Genomic DNA, 17,418 nt, shown 5'->3' on the forward strand with positions numbered 1-17,418 from the left:
TCTTCTCCACTTTAAAATAGGCTCAAGGGTACGGAAAAGCTGGACGGACAAGCAGTAAGTATTTTGTGACATGTTGGGTGAGTATATTTGTACTGAGAAGAGGCTGGATTGAGTGCGTGAGTGTTCCCGAAACATAAAGAGCCTCCCGTAGCCATAGGATTTCACGCATGCACGTACGATGGCTGCTGGTGAAGATACGATCATTGCCTGCCACGGAGGGGTGGCTCACATAAGCCAGCTATGAGTTACCTGCATTTTTCGTTGTTAATATGCCGTGCACTTGACGGAATAGCCTATAGCCTTACTCACCTGCTCAAAGCCCATTCTTACCCTGCCGCTGCGTCTAAGCATTGTCAAGTGTCGAAGTATCAAATATCAGAAACATCCTGGATGCCTGTCATGGAGCTGCATGTCGTGGCAGCCGACCAATCAGATGACGCAGAAATGCGCTTCTCATCTGAGATCACGTGATGATCGGAAACAGCAAGTTTGAACTTCACAACTTTCGCTTTTCATGACTTCAACGAAAAGGCACGACGAAGCGACAGTCGAACGCTGCCCCCAATTCACCTTTTCACCACCAGGCTCCCTCTCACATTCTCCGCCATGGCATCCCGGAGACTCGCTCTCAACTTCCACCAGGCGGTGCGCTCTCGCAGCGCGCTGCAGGCCGTCCAGCGCAGCAGGCGAGGTTTTGCATCTCCAGTCGCTGGCACGACGCAGTCAACGACACTGTCCAATGGCTTGACGGTGAGTCCGGATCGAGCTGTGGATGATGGCAGAGATGGAAGAGACACGCTGACTGTCCCTCTAGATTGCTACCGAATACTCTCCATGGGCTCAGACCTCGACCGTCGGTGTATGGATTGATGCCGGAAGCAGGGCTGAGACTGATCAGACTAATGGAACTGCTCACTTCCTGGAGCATCTTGCCTTCAAGGTGTGCTGGAGTTCAAGGGCCGTTGCTGGTGATGTAATGCTGACAATGTCTAGGGCACCAATCGACGAACCCAGCACCAATTGGAGTTGGAAATTGAGAACATGGGTGGGCACCTCAATGCCTACACATCGGTATGTCTCTAGATCAACCATTTTCATCATCCGACCATATCCAAAACTCAAACCATCGAGGGCGAGCTCTAACTACTCCTTCCATATAGCGAGAAAACACTGTCTACTATGCCAAGTCTTTTAATGCCGATGTTCCCAAGACCGTGGATATCTTGTCTGATATCCTCCAAAACTCCAAACTCGAGCCAGCTGCCATCGAGCGTGAGCGCAGTGTCATCCTTAGAGAGCAAGAGGAGGTCGACAAGCAACTAGAGGAGGTCGTCTTTGATCACCTGCACGCCACTGCTTTCCAGGGCCAGCCTCTTGGCCGAACGATCCTTGGACCAAAGGAGAACATTGCCAGCATTCAGCGTGAACACCTTGTCGACTATATCAAGACCAACTACACTGCTGACCGTATGGTTCTTGTTGGTGCTGGTGGTGTTCCTCACGAGCAGCTCGTCAAACTTGCTGAAGAGCACTTTGGAAACCTCCCCAGCCAACCACCAAGCTCTGCTGCCTCCGCCATTGCCGCCGAACAGAAGCGTCAGCCAGACTTCATTGGCTCTGACGTCCGAATTCGTGATGACACTGTCCCAACTGCTCACATTGCTCTCGCAGTTGAGGGTGTCAGCTGGAAGGACGATGACTACTTCACTGCTCTCGTCACTCAGGCCATTGTTGGCAACTGGGATCGTACGATGGGCAACTCTCCTTACCTCGGGAGCAAGCTTAGCACGTTCATCAACCACCACAATTTGGCCAACAGCTTCATGAGCTTCTCCACCAGCTACAGTGATACCGGGTGAGCATTTCTCAAAATTTCCCCCCATCTATAAATACATTGTACTAACTTGTGCAGTCTCTGGGGTATTTACCTTGTATCTGAGAATCTGACCAACCTCGACGACCTCGTCCACTTCACTCTCCGTGAATGGTCTCGCCTATCATACGATGTCAGCCCTGCTGAAGTCGAGCGTGCCAAGGCCCAGCTTCGTGCATCCATCCTCCTTTCTCTTGATGGAACCACCGCCGTGGCTGAGGACACCGGCCGCCAGATCGTCACTACCGGCCGCCGCCTGTCTCCACAAGAAATCGAGCGTGTCATCGACGGCATCACCGAGAAGCACGTCATGGACTTTGCCCAGCGAAAACTCTGGGACCAGGACCTTGCTGTCAGTGCTTTCGGAAGCATCGAGGGCATGCTCGACTACCAGAGAATCCGCAACGACATGAGCCGTGATGCTTCTTAAAAATAGAAAGGGAAGAAAGAAGACCAGTGTAACAAATCCGCCACAAAAAAAAAACAGAAGACAAATATACAAGACAAAAAAGAAGCCTCGCAACCCCGCGAAGACTTTTTTCTCTCTTCACAAATGTAATTTCCTTTGTACCTGATTCCACTTCTCTCCCCCCCGTTTCTTGGTCTTTGTCTTGTTTTTGATAGATTCACAAGTGGGATCGATAGCTGCGGTCCTATATATCATTTTGTACAGTACCTAAAGACCCCCTTTCCCTCCGCCTCCCTCGCCTACCTATATCCGCGCTACTTAACTACTGCATTTCCCTCCAATTGATATTAGCTGTCTGCTATAAACCTATCCATCCGGCTCCTTCTCCCCGTCAGACGTATCCGTTCCCTCGTGGCCGGGGGATGCCCCTTCTACGCAGTCACTGGCTATGATCAACCTCCTAACCACAGGGTTTGCTATTCCCCAGTGTTCCCCAGGTATCCGTTCTCAACAGAATTCCACGTAGCATTCAACAAAAGAGCCGTTTCTCCGGCTGTTGCCAGGGGGGAACTTCGAGCGGTTTTATATCTTCTATTCAACTTTTCGAACACTTGCCGTCTACGTCAAGACTCCCGAGCAGGTCGGGCTCAACATAATCAAGATGCATGCACATCCACCCCGGTCTCCCCCGTCCATAGTGCCGGGCGCACGCAGCTCCTACGCACAGAAGCAGCCGGGACACAGGGCATCAACCTACGTATCTTAATATTATGCACTCAAAAGGCACACAAAGGTGGTTACGCGAGCTTCCAAGAGGCGGCTGCATTCGGACGACGCCGGCTAAGGCCTCCATCCAGGACCGAGACAGCATACAGGGCTAGATATTGAGCTTCACAGAAGCATTCAGTAGAACAGCGGCCTGCGAGGGCGTGAAACCGCACTGAGACTTCGCTCGAGTCCCCTGACTCTGCCAGCGAGCAGGTCCCAATGAGGCAAATATAGCCCTGTCGTCTTTTAATATATACAGCAGAACCTGATCGACGATGACGGTGTTGATAGTCGCACAACGCCAGGTATACACGAGAGTGCACCATCTAACTCTCTGGCTGCTAACTACGACCGCACGTTAGCCAGTTAGTTACAGCAGATTCTCTGCACATATGAGAATCAACCAGACCTGTCCTTATCTTGAAGCCATCCGCGTTGCTCGAAGGGACAAGCGGGCGTGAGCCAATGCACCCCATGATTCGATGAACGGCCGCGGTAACTCGAGCCAGAGCTAATGTACGGATATTACTTTCCCTCGACCAGCATGCATGAGGCTTGGTCTCGCCTGGCATCGCCTGTATTTAAGTACACCTTGCACCAAGCAGCGCCGGCTCTGGTACATCGCTCGCTGGCGGGATGTGGTGTATGGGGCAGCCAAAGCAGCCATACGACACACCGCTCCACCACTAGCTATGCTTAGCAAGCCAGCACGGAGCTGCATTCCTATATAATCTACGGCTGTCATACCATGCACTGTGGAAGAAACAAAGAGCCAAGTTGCTCCGTCGTGGAAGAAGCTAAATCATGTCCGTTGTCCGAGTCTACGGCCGTGCTTGCATCAGATCCGTCGGAGGAGGACTCTCTTTTCGGTATAACAGGCGGCGGAGGTGGGAAGAAAAAAGACAAACAGTGAAAGAATAGGTAAGAGAGATTTCCCCATGGCGCTCCGTTAATAATTGAACGAGTCTGAGCTCTCCATACAACTAGGGGACAAGAGGGTCTGCTCTACTTTGGTTCGATGATAAAATCTAGTTACCTAGGTACCGAGGCTCTTTGTCTTGCTGGTAAACAGTCTAACTGGAGCGAACTCGGGCTGCGGCTATAGTTCCTGATGTCATAACTACAACGTTTATAATTATGACGGAGGGAAAGGGACACCTCTCGCTCAGGCATTTTGTGGCAAGACCCGGGTTTCATGCACTGTTTAAGCCGCCGGTGATCTCGTTTAGCTAGTTACCAAGCTGCGCAGTTAAGATGCTTATTTGAGCAAGAACCGCCACGATTTTGAACACAGGCATTCTTTTTTTCTGAAAAATTAGAGGATATTCCCGTACCCGAGCAGAGACACCATCCCCCTCGCCCCCTATCCCCATTCCCCTCCACCAAGCGGGAGCCAGGCTCTCAATGGGATTAGTCCGGTTCGTTGATAAGATCTGAAACAGTCAAAATTCGTCCGGGCCAAGGACTGGCACCACTGTCGAGTATATATATGTAAATCTCCTCCATTCAAATTGATCTTTGGTGAGGGTGAAATGACCTTTTTTTTTGCTGTCGTGGTTGTGCTGAGACCCCATAATAGTGTTAACGGCGTCCTTATACTGGAATACCAACATATACGTTAGCTATGGCTACCACAACCAAATCCCTCTATTTCAAAAAGATTCCGTCGGCATTCCCAGAACCCGGAGTACACATAGCTGTTGAGAATGTCCCTTTCGACCCCGAGGCCCCGGCCCCAGATGGCGGTTTGACGCTAGAATGCCTCTACACCAGCTTCGATCCCTACATGCGAGGCCGCATGAGACCAGCGCACGTCAAGTCCTATACTCCAGCATATAACCTTAACGAGCCTATCCCCAGCGCCACTATCGCAAGGGTCATTAAGTCCAAGAACGACAAGTACAAAGTTGGCGATGTTGTTATCGGCCTGTTGCCCATCCAAAAGAATCTCGTCCTGCCCGAGGCTCATCTCAAGTTCATTAGGCCGCTCGAGAACCCAGAAGGCCTTGATGATCTTCGTGTCTTCCTTGGTCCACTCGGCATGCCTGGCCTGACCGCATATGCCTCTCTGTATGAAATTGGCAAGCCGAAGAAGGGAGAAACCATCTTCATCTCCTCTGCAGCCGGTGCAGTCGGCCAGGTAGTCGGACAGATAGCTAAGCATGAAGGACTGAATGTCATCGGCAGTGTTGGCAGCGAAGAGAAGCTATTTTATATCGTCAAGACCCTGGGCTTCGACGCTGGATTCAACTACAAGACCGAAAAGCCTGCCGACGCTCTCAAGAGACTTGCTCCCAACGGCATTGACATCTACTTCGAGAACGTTGGCGGAGATCACCTCGAAGCTGCCCTCGAACATATGAATGATTTTGGGCGCATCGTCGCCTGTGGCATGATTTCGCAGTATAACCTGCAAATGAGGGAGAGATATCCTATCACGAATCTCTTCCACTTCATCACCAAGCGTTTGACGATGCGTGGGTTCATTGTCAACGATCCCGGTATGGGTGACAAGTGGTCGAAGGAGCACCTCGAGCGGGTCTCCAAATGGATCAAGGACGGTTCTTTCAAGCCCCTGATTGCGGAGACGGTGGGCATCGAGAATGCGCCTGAGGGTCTAGTGGGTATCTTCCATGGAAGGAACTTGGGCAAGGCCGTCCTGAAGCTGTAGATGTAAGAGATAATCGATACATGTACCTAATTCGCTGATTTCGGCTTTTCCACTTCTACTGCATTTTGGAGTTGTTAACTGTTGGTTCTGGTTAATTTTCAGTTTACCAGGGATGATCATGGGGGCTATATTTCAATTAAGATAGCAATATTAACCGTGAAAAGTTCATATCGTGCCTTGTATCCATTGGTTTTCGTAGAGGTCTTGGTCGTGTTGGAGGCTAGGAGGAGTCGTAGGAATTGCTGATGTCTGACGTCGACGGGCGATCAAAACAACACCGACGACAACACCACACCTTTCTACGACACCTGCTACTCTTGCTAGATCAACAGCAACGTAATAAAGCCCAATACAAGGATTTGAACGCCTTTCGTCGGTCGTACAAAAAGTCGCAAGAAACGCTTTTATATCCGCTGCATGTCTTACCTAAGCGATCACGGGATTTTTCGGCTCAAGACTGCACGCTGGCCAATCAGATGCCGCCGATTCTGCTGACTTTCCCGAGGATGTTTTTCGATGTTCGCTTTTGCTTCAAGAGCAACCAACGACGAAGATCCAAGTCGAGGAGGATTATCGAACCGAACCACGACGCCGCGTCGCAGCAGTCAGGACCAAGATGGCCTCCTCTATCGTTCGCCCCTCTGTTTCCGCTCTCCGGCAGAGCTACCGCGTTGCCGGCTTCCAGCACAGATCGCCCATCGCCGCACTGAGCGCCAGCCAGCTACAGAGGACCTGGTTCCATGCCTCGAGCAAGAAGGATATTCTGCCACCATTGCCTCGTGAGTACTGCGGAATATTGGATGATCTGGCCGGCGGGGCAGAAGCAATTGAGAAGTTCTGGCCTTGAGGTTTCAAGATATGTTTGCTAATGTATCATGGTGTTGTTATAGAGGTTGTCCACGGAACCAGTACGTTCTTCGCAAGAAACTACATACGATGTCATCAATTTACCAGGTTAACTAATGCTTGTTTGTAGCTAATGATGCTGCTCCAATTCCTCCTACCTCTCCCACCCACGGAAGCTACCATTGGACCTTTGAGAGGTGTGTACTGGGCATATAATATGTACACTTACGTACTGGGCTTTGGTGCTGGTATAACTGACTCCTGTCTATAGAGTGGTTGCGGCCTCTTTAATTCCTCTCACAATTGCTCCATTCGCCTCTGGATCCGTCAGCCCTGTCCTTGACGCTGTGCTCTGCGGTACCCTCGTCATTCACTCCCACATCGGTTTCCAGTACGTCATATAGCAATACCCATCACCATCTGTTAAAATGATAGTTTGGAGCTAATTGTATACAGGGCCATGATTGCCGATTATTTCCGTCCATGGCGTGTGCCCAAGACCTCTGCCTTCTTGAACTGGCTCCTCCGCGGTTTCACTCTTGCTACTGCAGTTGGCCTGTACGAATTTGAGACTAACGATGTTGGTGTAACAGAAGCTCTCAAGAGGATCTGGAAGGCGTAAATGTATATATCCTGTATTTCTGCTTGTTTTGTACCCTGATACACAATTTTTTTTGCCCCCCTTTTCATTTTTATTTCTATTCCTTTCCATGAAGTTGTCTTCGGTCCCATGGATACCTACATATGCATATAAAGCATTCAATTTCATCAAACTTCCCCCTCTTTTGGTGCGTAAAATACAGAAGTGGGAATCATGCTATCAATATCGGACCCATAACCCTTTAACGTGGGCGTCTAACCATCATCTGCCAATGCACCATGGTCTATTTCTGCATCCTCCTCTGCGATGGTCATTATCTTCTCGATGAGCTTGAGCGTAGCTCTCAGCGGCAGGCCGATGACATTATCGTAGCTGCCATTAATCTTCTCCACAAGTACTGACCCCAGCCCTTGCATTCCATACCCTCCGGCCTTATCAGCACCTTCTCTTGTCCTCACGTACATGAGCAGTAACTCGTCTGTGATCTGAGGGTCGAATCGAACGGTCGTCTCCTCCACAACCGACTCAAGCGCGTACCCCGGGGCCTGTGCACTCTCCAAGGGTGCTATAGCGACTATTGCTGTATACACTTTATGATCTCCCGCATCCCTCAGTCCCTGTAACATACTTATATGCTCTGCCTCTGAGTGTGGTTTCTCCAGAATATCGCCTGTCTCTGGATTGACAACAATGGTATCAGCGGCCAGAATCAACGCTGGCTCTCCCTTTACCTCGTTGTCTATCTCCTGCTTATACACCGCCAGACCTTTCTCTGTGGCTGTTTCCAGCACATATTCAAACGGGGTGAGGGTCTTGGGGAGGTTTTCTGCTGTATTCGAGGGGATGATTTCAAGATTGGGAAGGCCGAGGAAGGCGATTATCTGTTTACGGCGAGGAGAGGCCGAGGCGAGGATTACTCTCTTCTTTCGCAGGCTCACAAGCACTGGAAGCGAGGGCGGGAGTGGCTTCGGATGAGGCTTGGATGCAGGTTGAGAGGCTTCGTAAGATGGTGGTGGATCGGATGGTATTCCCGAAGGGTGTGTCTGTTGGCTGGACATGTTGTCTGTCTCGTCTTCGTCTTCCTGGAAGGATGGAATGATGTTGTAGACGTATGAGGTTGCACTCCTAAAGATGTTCATCTTCGAGGTGGGATGGCGGACGTTACTTCACTAAATAAATAATAATAATCGTCAATGCGGGTGTGTCCCTCGTTCTTCCCCGTCTTCGCTCCCCAAGTCCAGTAAACACGAAGAAGAGCCGCATCGACGGGTCCCGTGAACTCTAATAGTGAAGCGAGTTTAAATACTTCATCTTCTGCACTTCACTTCCTACACTCTTCACACCAGGCGCCAGGATGACGTCAGATTTCATTAAGGCCGGCTATTACCTGTATACCTCTGACTTGGGTCATTAATCAGATTAACACCCTTTCTTCGTTTCTTTACGCAAATTATTTTAACTACTTCGAGTAGTTATGGCTTCCCAACAACCATACCGTGAGGAAGTGCTTGACTTGCCTGGACGTTCTCCCATTCCGCCCCAACTTCACGACCACCACCAAGCATCATTCGAAGGGGTCATAAACTATGACCAACTACCGCCCCTGGCTGGAGTAGAGCGTTCTCGTGCTCAAGATGTTTTGTATCGAGTTGTTCGTCGTGTTGGTGATGAAGTTGGTATCAAGGAGGGGTACCACCGCAACTTGCTCATCCTCCATTCCTACGAGTTTTCGGCCTCAGATATATCAAAGGATATGTTTCTGCGGGTTTTCTTTAATTTTATGGGTTTCGATATCGACAGTGATGCAGATATTGACACAGACGATAGCCGGCTCACAGACAAACTCAAGGGTTTCGCAGATATGCTCCTCGACCAATTTTTTATCCCATGTTTGTGCCCCGCCTTTTTGATAGTAAATATATGACATTCTCTTTACTAATATCTACCTAGTGAAAGCAAATGGGAGGAAAACACCACAACCTACGCCAGATCAAATTTCTGCCATCAAAAGCATTCAATCACCCCATGAGATCATCGGCACCGTGGAAAGAGTTTCGTATCTTAGGTCCTTGTGCCTTATCCGCGACCGTCATCGTTGTGTTGTTTCTCGAGTTTTTGACATGCAAGAGGAGCGTCGCCGACTGCGTGAACAGGGACCAGTCGTGATGGATGACGATGGAAATGTGATCAAAGTCGAAGATCCAAGGGATTTCTTGGAAGTTGCGCACATACTACCACATTCCCTTGTAACAGTGGACAAGGACTTGCAGCTTGTAAGTTATTATAACAAAAGAAACCTTCATTGCGGGTATACTAACTGTTAGGTAGAATGATGCAAGAAGGACTGCCATTAATATCTTAAATATGTTTGATTGTGATGTTGCAAGCCTCATAGAAGGGCCTTACATCGATAGTCCTCGCAATGCTATCAGTCTCACACATGCTTTCCATAACATCTTTGGAAATTTTGAGATCTATTTCGAAGCTGTTTCGGGGGAGGAAAATACCTACCGTATCGAAAGTATCGACACTCCAGGTTATGCTGAACGACTAGGACTACCTGTGACACGGAAACTGTTTCTTAGCGATGGGAAAACGATCGACCCCCCATCTCCTCGATTACTCGCTCTACACCGGGCAATAGCTAAAATTCTGAGTCTCTCGGGCGCGGGGGAGTACATCGACAAGCTGTTTCGGGACCTTGAAGAAACGGGCGTGCAGGAGGATGGATCAACAGATCTAGGACGTCTTATTACATTTAGACTCGGTGGCGGGCAGGATTATATCGTTCAAGCGTACTAGCAGCTTCTGATGCAAATAGGCTTTGCTGCAGTCCCAGGGCGTCTCTAAGTTGGTTGCAAAGCCTGAAAACGCAATGCTCAAGTATTGATGCTCAATCTAGAATATTAACCTCTCATTTCATGTTTATATTCTGATTTACTTGTTAAACACAGGCAAAAAATGAGAGCCTAAAAGCCACTGATTTGACACTGACTTGACGGGTATCACCGCTCAATACATCCATCCAAACCCCCATCCCCCCCCCCCAACCTGAAAACCCCAAGAAAACGCCGCCTGCCCATCCATACTGCAATGTGTGTAGAAAATTGTTAAACAGCAAAATCATCTAATGGCCTCCGTAACATTGCGCAGCCTGTCATCGACTTTTCCTCCCCGCTGCTCGATCTCTTCAATCAAATCCTTTCGCTCCTGGACCTTGAGTTGCATGAAATCAACAGTTTTGCGCAAAACCATGCCCTCGCTACGGCCCTGACCAGTCAGACCCGGCACAAGTTCGGTTAATCGGTCGAACCCTTCACGTATGGCTGCCCGGCGCTTTTGCTCAGAGGCAATATGATTGTTCTTCTTCTCCTGCTCAGAAAGACGAGGTTTCTCTCTCTCGGACGTAGCAGGTCGGGCATCGGAAGGCGAGTTGGACGTTCGCTTCATCTGCTGCTCGGTGTCTTCGCCGGGGGTTGAGCTAGGCTTTCGAGCGGCGGCAGCTCCTGTTGGCGAAGTTGCAGGAGCCATGACGATGGGTAGGAGCGGGTAGGAGGAGGTAAGCTGGTAACCCGCTGGCGAGCAACAAACAAATAACACGGAACACAAAGCGCAAACGGCCCTTTTATGGCTTCTGCTTGGTTGGCCGTCTCTCTTGGGCACTCGTCCTGTCCTTCATGCGACCTTGATCTTGCTATTATTTCTTTGCTGTTCAGATGACATTGACTGGAAGTTGAAAAAAGGAGCTGCGGAGCGCGGAGGAGAAATCCGATAACGGGAATATCTCCGCATGTGAAAATATGACTAAGCAATTACGTCATTAATTACATAAGACATCACCTAACTCATGCATGATTACCTAATCTATAACATCATACTTAGATGAAAGTTGGACTTGAAGGGAAAAACAACCTCCAGGAAGAAGAGGAAGAGAAGACGATGAAGAACAGGAGCAGAGCAGAGCTTTGTCTCGCGATGCGATTATCTCCCGCTCGTTTCGAATTGAGTCTTTAGGAATTACGTCTCTACTTGAATCTTTCTGATTGATACCATGAGCCAGACACTTCGAGGCGGTTGTTCTTGTGGGCGAAACAAATGTTTCATCAACATCCCACTTGATGCCAGTGACCAGGCCGAGGTCTACTTCGACTCGAGCAGTGTGAATCGTGAGTACTCTACCGCGCATAGCTCAATGATGCGTTCGTCATATGCTCTGATTGCTGATGTCGTCGTCTATAGGTCGGACGCAGGCCGCTCCGTTGACAGCATGGCTCCGAGTGCCCCTTGAGTGGTATCAATCATCAACTGTGTCCTTTTTCCCTGATGAGACTCATTCTGCTATTCGGCGCACTTTTATCCCTCCGGATGATCCGCATTGTCGGCGTGTCTTCTGTGGCTTTTGCGGTACGCCACTGACTTACTGGACCGAGAGTCCTCCCGAGGAAGCTGACTACATGTCGATTACTGTGGGCAGCCTCTTCGGCCAGGACCAAAGCGCCCTTGAGGACCTGGGGCTACTCCCGGAAGACGTCGATGCTGGTACACAGCTTGCTCCGGCTACATCTAGTAGAAGTGTTACTCCCGCGGCTTCCTCGTCGAGGCAAGTCGCCTCCGCGGAACCACAGGTGTTTGTTACCCGTCAAAGCGGTACTCTGGGAGGAATTCCTTGGTTTGAGGAAATGATTGAAGGAAGCCGACTGGGAAGAGTAGGGAAACACCGCAGGGGCGTCGGAGGTAACGATACGATGCATGTCGAATGGGAGGTGACCGAGTGGCATGACACCGTCCCATCCATCTCCACAGAGACCAGTGAAACAACCGGTAGCCCAAGAATTTCCGCCAAAAGAAAATCCCCTCAGGTTTGTTTATCTTATGCTATAATTACTAACTATTGGCATGGTCTAACGAGATCATTAGGAGTGAGCCGTCTTTCTTGATTGAATATCAAAACTGCCTTTAAAAGAAGACCCCAGAGCGTCAACTGAAGGTCTTTCAAACCCGTGAACATGCCTTGGCTTTAGAATCTTTAATTCTGCTACCCGATCCCGTGTTTTTCAATCCATGGCCATTGGAGTTCAGTTTCGTTTCATTCCCTCCCATTGTTATGGAGTTTTCTTTCCGACATCAGATATCATCCGCGATCATCGGCATTCTGTACATCACCCAACTCATTATTCTGGATATTTTTGAAATCAGACTGAGAACTCTTGCTCAAGTTTGGATTGTTGGACCCTAATCTATCATAATCTTTTTACGCGTTTGATTCTAACTATATATTGTGCTTCTGAAGAGCGCAATATTCTCGCCATCTATTGTGATTATGAAAATAGTATAGTACTAAGTACTATTAGATATTGACTTGTTTTCATATTTTACCGGAGACTTTGATATCATTACTCTCTAAGCCTTTAGACCTGGCAAATTCCTTAAGTCTTCCTTTGTCCTTTGACTGGATGTCTTCACAATAGGCTTTTCTTTTCTATATCCTTCTCGCACTGGAGCTACATGACGAGTTATTCCGTTGCGTACTTGAACTCGGTTCATTTCATTCCCGCCACACCCACGCATGTCGTTTCCCACCTTTAAACCACAACACATTCACATTTGCGTGGAGTGTTCTGTCCTCCACCTTATGCTCTAACTGATACCGAAATGAGTTCACTCTACATCTTGTGATCTGTGTATGGCCCATACAGGACGAGGTTACCGAGAAGCTCTTCGCCTCTCATCTACTCGAGCAGACACGTTCAACATGGAGGACCAGGTAGATGGAATGCCTGCTTGCGAGCCTACCATTACGAATGAGAGCACGGTCTCAAACAATTCTATCCAGTCCACTGACAATACGCAACCAGCTTACCCCCGGTTCATGACTCCCATCAGCCCGAGTCACCAGCTATTCCTCCCGAGTTCAAACCTTTCTCGAAGACCTTCGGTTGATAGGCCTAAACAATCACGCCCAGAGACACCTACGAGGTCTTTACCTATTAGCTCTAGCAGACCTCGCCAGAAGACTTGGGCATCAGTCGCGTCAAAGGGAGTGGATGCCTTTCGTTCCACATCAGCAAAGTCGACAAACTATAGCAAAAGAACACCTTACAGAAATGGCCAATCCCCAGGTGTTGTATGTAGAAAGCAGGTTCTCAAATGAAACCTTACATGGCTACTGACACTTGCTTACCTAGGGCTCATATCGATTGATTTCCGTAACTGAGACAGAGCAGCAGTCTACCCCGTGTCCAGATAGGAACTCCAAGGAGTGCAATTACGTATGTGAACTATATAAACGCGTATAAATTGCTAAGACGTCGATTCTGACCTGTTTGATTCTCCCCCTTTACTTAGAAGGCTCGCATTCAACATGTTGCCGATAAGAAGCTTGCTTCGGAAAAGCCATTGCCCTACCCACCCGGTCCTATTTTGGGTGTTGATACAACATGTAATTCGGATCTCCATACTTCTGTCGAAACAAGCAAAGACCTATCGCAATGCCTACATTCCTTTTCTCCTTCTGACAAGGAATGGGCGGCGGTTGCCTCAGAACAAGCTGAAGACAGCAAGGAAGATACCACAAGCAATGCCCAAGCGAATGCCATTGATGAGATTAAGTTGACACGGATTGAAGAAGACACGCACACTCTAATCCCTGATGGGGTTCGTATGTTTGCGGATGCTTTATCCAAACTTACAAAGGCCACAGCTTGCATGGAGGTTGGCAAAGGAGGTGAAGGACAGACAAGCGAGGTGCAAGAAGATTACCTGCCTGAGAGTGGTGCGGCAGAAGCTCCTAGCCCCGGCTCTACGAAATGGGGCACATCTGCTCCCAGTCATTCTTCAACGGAGAGTCAGTTTTCTCTTCATAGAAAGCCTCAAAACTTGAAGATTGTTACCGATTTCTACCGCAATCCGGTACAGACAGAACGGTCATCTGCTTTTCATGGCATAGGAGTACCTGTACCTCCTGGCTACCATTCTCGGGTTCCAAAGTCTAACCCATTTAGAGACCGCCCTAGGGTTGCATCTTCACCTGGTAGTATGAACCACTTACTGACGAGAGAGAGCAGAGCAGCCTCTTGCTCACTTCAAAATTCTCCTTCACCTATTAGGACACCTGGTGCCATGATCCCCAAGCAAAAGCCAATGGGGACGCCTACTCCATCAAACCCTTATTATTCGGCCTCACTGAATACTACTCCTCGAACGGACAAAAGCGGTTCCAAAATCCCTCGAATGTCGCCGCGGAATTTATTCTCTGAAAGTGATTCGGGGGCTGGTAATAGCTCAAAAGCAACTGTCTTCTCTCCTTCAAAGAGAAGCTCGATTCCACTCCCTTCTCGTCTGCTCCAGCAGAATAGAGAGGATAACGGCTCTGGAAACTTACCTGAAGGTACCACCCCATCTGCTATTTTTGATAGAGCAGAGAAAATTACCACCGACGGAACGGTGGCAAAGGAAAATTCTTCCGGAATGGACAAGGGCAATAACCATTCTAGCATGAACCTGCGGCGCGAATCCCAGGGTGAAATGAATAGTAAAACCGAGGGAATGGAGGAAAATGTCGACCCATTCTCAGATGATATTACTGTGAAGCAGCTTTCGAAGTCTGCTCCAAGTCACGGTCCGCAACTTCGTATTTCATCAGAGGCTGAGCGTCTCATCATGGGTGATAACGATATCAAGGTGTTGGAGAAAAATGTAAAAGAGAGCCGTTGTCCTAGTCGTGGCCCTAGTCGTCAATCTGGACACAAGAGGGAATTTCGACTCTCCACCGATAGCCTCTTTGCGACCTTTTCCTCAAAACGCTCCAAGAATTCATCTTATAGGCTGTCCTTCAGTGGTAAACCTCCAGCGGAGGAAGGCAGTCCTACACCTGCTGGAGGACAAGCCGGAAAATCAATCCCAAAAGCAAAGAGCGCTGAATTTGGAATTCGCCGAGCATCCTCTGGCCATCGCTCGATGAGACGAAAATCTTCCCCTGAAAAGGAGCCACCTCACCCAACTTCGGAAAAGCTTGATGCTGACCCGTTCCTAGATACAGAAGGTAAAGACTTGAATTCCAAGCAGTCTACATCGATAGATAGGGAACAAGTTGCAGAGCCCGGAAAACCTAACGAAGAGCCTTGCAGCTCCCCAGTCGTTGAATCTGCCAAAAAGAGCTCTATTCTCGTGGCTGTGACAGACAATTCCCCATCTCCATCTAAGTCCGCAGGTCCAGTAGAGCGCACTCGGAAGTCCCAGAATGAAGCACCTAAGGTGAATTCTCCTAGAAGCCCTCGGCATAATAGCAAAATTAGCGTTACGTATGGCTCCCCTAGAAGATACCCACACCGACCGTCTACCGATAGAGCCCATTATAAGCCTAGACCAAACAATGATATCCATACCGGACCAGATCAGCCTTCGTCACAGAATGCAGATAACCAGGGACAGAAAGATAAGCGTCATAAGAAGCGTCATCACCGCTCTGCTGATCCTATCACCACCGCTCCGGAACCAATTAAAACCAAAGGGTCATCTTCCAAAGGAGTGTTCTCCAATTTCCGTGGATTGTTTTCAAAGAATAAATCTGAGGCACCAAAAGAAATCATGCGCCCTTTGATATCGTATGCAAAGCCAACGGTTGCAAGTAACTTCAAACTATCTGTGCCAGCGTCTCACTCTGTTCCTCATCTTGGTACTAATGGAAGCGGAGTTCCAAGTGGCACTTCAAATGGAGACATCAGCTACCGCCACCTCGAACCTCCACTCTCCCCTGCATTGCGAGACACTGGAATGATTAGCACTATCACGATGGAGATCCTTGATTCAGCGCGAAATGAAGTCGATACATCACGCAAGGAGAAGCTCATTAGAGTAAGTGTCATCAAACACATTGACTGTTTCTAGATAATTGCTAACTGTTGGCGATTGTATCTTATAGCTTGGCAAGATTCTTATTGAAGCTGTTAACAATTCGCATGATGCTGAGAAAGCAATGTTGACTGCCATCCAGGCAGCAAAGGAGGCTGAAGTTGCATGCGCAATGGCAAAGGAAAATGCCATGAAAATGAGTCAGGTTGCATGCGATTGGGCCCGTCCTTTGGCTTCTGCTAAGGACTCTAGTGCCTAAATTCGAGATGAACTCTGATAGCCGGAGCCTTTACATCATGCATGTTTGAGCATTTGACCTGCGATTCAACCCCGGCTTCCGCGATCGATATTGTCATTGATGGCCTAAAAAATTGTCTACCTGATGCGGTTCTTGATGCCAGATGTCTATCAATGTCTTGATTGCCTTGGGCTTTTGATATTCTAAGGTGCTATGTCTGTCTTTGTACTCACCCTTCAATGGCCGATGGTTTTTTTACCTATGTTGCAGCTCGTATCGGTTCAATGTTACATGGGGTGGGCCTTTACTGTCCATATTATCCATTGCGTAGGGGTTAATAGCACAAGAAGAATTGAAAAAGTTGACTTAGCATTTTTATGTAGCCATTACTGTCTGAAACCTAACTCTGGTCATGAATATGGCTCTATAGTTTAGCTTTCACATCGTTCCTGTTTTTATTAATCCAGTTAGCTGATTCAATCATGGACAGAGGTAGTTCAGTGGGTGGTTCATACAGATAAGCTATGCATTCAATTTCAACGTCGGTATCTAATGGTAGCTGCTTCACAGCAACACAAGTCCGGCACTAACGCGCTGTTAACAAACAAAAGATCAAAGGTATCAAAATAACTTACCGGTTTCGGCTCATCTTTAAAATAAGACTGGTACACCTTGTTCATTTCCGCAAAGTCATCCATGGTGGAAATGAAGACGTTTGTTTTGACGACGTTCTTCAAGCTGCTGCCGCCGGCCTCCAATACCGCCGACAGGTTCCTTAGAGCTTGATGCTTTATAGAGATCAGCATCTGACTGTATTATATATGATTGATGGATGTTTAGACTGACCGTCCTCTCTGCAACACCTCCAGAGACTAGTTTATTTGTTCTGGGATCCATTCCAATGCTTCCAGAGCAATATATCATGCCGTTGTGAACGATGGCCTGAGATAGCACCGGAAGTGGCGCTGGGGCCTTGGTTGTAAGGACAGCGGTTTTGATAGGCATCCTTAATTGGTCGATGTACACTTCTCTTGACGTTACTATTGACCTGGAGCAATGCTATTGACTTCATAATAAAGGAGATGGAATGGATCTCGGCTATTTGAAATGTGGAGGCATCGGGTGTGCTGTTGATCCGGAATTGCAAGGCAAATACGAGCCG

The 17,418-nt window shown here is 48.5% G+C and overlaps 9 protein-coding genes across 11 annotated transcripts; 6 read left to right on the top strand and 3 right to left on the bottom strand.

Moving 5' to 3' along the window:
• Positions 1-606: 606 nt before the first annotated feature.
• Positions 607-2,303, top strand: TERG_07016 (mitochondrial-processing peptidase subunit beta; the record flags this gene model as incomplete). Of its 3 annotated transcripts, XM_003232116.1 has the most annotated exons (5): positions 607-750; positions 815-940; positions 994-1,071; positions 1,161-1,855; positions 1,913-2,303. In XM_003232116.1, 5 exons carry the CDS (start codon positions 607-609, stop codon positions 2,301-2,303), a joined length of 1,434 nt encoding a protein of 477 aa, XP_003232164.1. The 3 variants fall into 3 exon arrangements, with proteins under 3 accessions (XP_003232164.1, XP_047607118.1, XP_047607117.1); XM_047750313.1 differs by lacking the exon at positions 1,913-2,303 and having other exon boundaries at positions 1,161-1,859; XM_047750312.1 differs by lacking the exons at positions 607-750; positions 815-940 and having other exon boundaries at positions 1,042-1,071.
• A 2,371-nt stretch (positions 2,304-4,674) lies between these two features.
• On the top strand, positions 4,675-5,721 carry TERG_07017 (uncharacterized protein; the record flags this gene model as incomplete). Its single annotated transcript, XM_003232117.1, has 1 exon — positions 4,675-5,721. One exon carries the CDS (start codon positions 4,675-4,677, stop codon positions 5,719-5,721), a length of 1,047 nt encoding a protein of 348 aa, XP_003232165.1.
• A 616-nt stretch (positions 5,722-6,337) lies between these two features.
• Positions 6,338-7,189, top strand: TERG_07018 (uncharacterized protein; the record flags this gene model as incomplete). The annotated part of the gene is made up of 5 exons (XM_003232118.1): positions 6,338-6,500; positions 6,612-6,629; positions 6,698-6,764; positions 6,839-6,958; positions 7,024-7,189. 5 exons carry the CDS (start codon positions 6,338-6,340, stop codon positions 7,187-7,189), a joined length of 534 nt encoding a protein of 177 aa, XP_003232166.1.
• Positions 7,190-7,422: 233 nt separating this feature from the next.
• On the bottom strand, positions 7,423-8,307 carry TERG_07019 (nucleotide diphosphatase; the record flags this gene model as incomplete). Its single annotated transcript, XM_003232119.1, has 1 exon — positions 7,423-8,307. The coding sequence occupies one exon, from the start codon at positions 8,305-8,307 to the stop codon at positions 7,423-7,425; it is 885 nt and encodes a 294-aa protein (XP_003232167.1).
• A 335-nt stretch (positions 8,308-8,642) lies between these two features.
• On the top strand, positions 8,643-9,970 carry TERG_07020 (uncharacterized protein; the record flags this gene model as incomplete). The annotated part of the gene is made up of 3 exons (XM_003232120.1): positions 8,643-9,057; positions 9,119-9,441; positions 9,497-9,970. 3 exons carry the CDS (start codon positions 8,643-8,645, stop codon positions 9,968-9,970), a joined length of 1,212 nt encoding a protein of 403 aa, XP_003232168.1.
• Positions 9,971-10,291: 321 nt separating this feature from the next.
• On the bottom strand, positions 10,292-10,699 carry TERG_07021 (uncharacterized protein; the record flags this gene model as incomplete). The annotated part of the gene is made up of 1 exon (XM_003232121.1): positions 10,292-10,699. One exon carries the CDS (start codon positions 10,697-10,699, stop codon positions 10,292-10,294), a length of 408 nt encoding a protein of 135 aa, XP_003232169.1.
• Positions 10,700-11,219: 520 nt separating this feature from the next.
• TERG_07022 (uncharacterized protein) lies at positions 11,220-12,091 on the top strand (the record flags this gene model as incomplete). Its single annotated transcript, XM_003232122.2, has 3 exons — positions 11,220-11,334; positions 11,408-12,027; positions 12,086-12,091. The coding sequence occupies 3 exons, from the start codon at positions 11,220-11,222 to the stop codon at positions 12,089-12,091; spliced, it is 741 nt and encodes a 246-aa protein (XP_003232170.1).
• Positions 12,092-13,828: 1,737 nt separating this feature from the next.
• On the top strand, positions 13,829-16,054 carry TERG_07023 (uncharacterized protein; the record flags this gene model as incomplete). Its single annotated transcript, XM_003232123.2, has 1 exon — positions 13,829-16,054. One exon carries the CDS (start codon positions 13,829-13,831, stop codon positions 16,052-16,054), a length of 2,226 nt encoding a protein of 741 aa, XP_003232171.2.
• Positions 16,055-16,680: 626 nt separating this feature from the next.
• TERG_07024 (uncharacterized protein) lies at positions 16,681-17,261 on the bottom strand (the record flags this gene model as incomplete). Its single annotated transcript, XM_047748702.1, has 4 exons — positions 16,681-16,705; positions 16,772-16,842; positions 16,892-17,044; positions 17,103-17,261. The coding sequence occupies 4 exons, from the start codon at positions 17,259-17,261 to the stop codon at positions 16,681-16,683; spliced, it is 408 nt and encodes a 135-aa protein (XP_047604690.1).
• Between the last annotated feature and the right edge of the window lie 157 nt (positions 17,262-17,418).

This window comes from Trichophyton rubrum (genome assembly GCF_000151425.1).
Source record: "Trichophyton rubrum CBS 118892 genomic scaffold supercont2.9, whole genome shotgun sequence".
NCBI classification, from domain to species: domain Eukaryota; kingdom Fungi; phylum Ascomycota; class Eurotiomycetes; order Onygenales; family Arthrodermataceae; genus Trichophyton; species Trichophyton rubrum.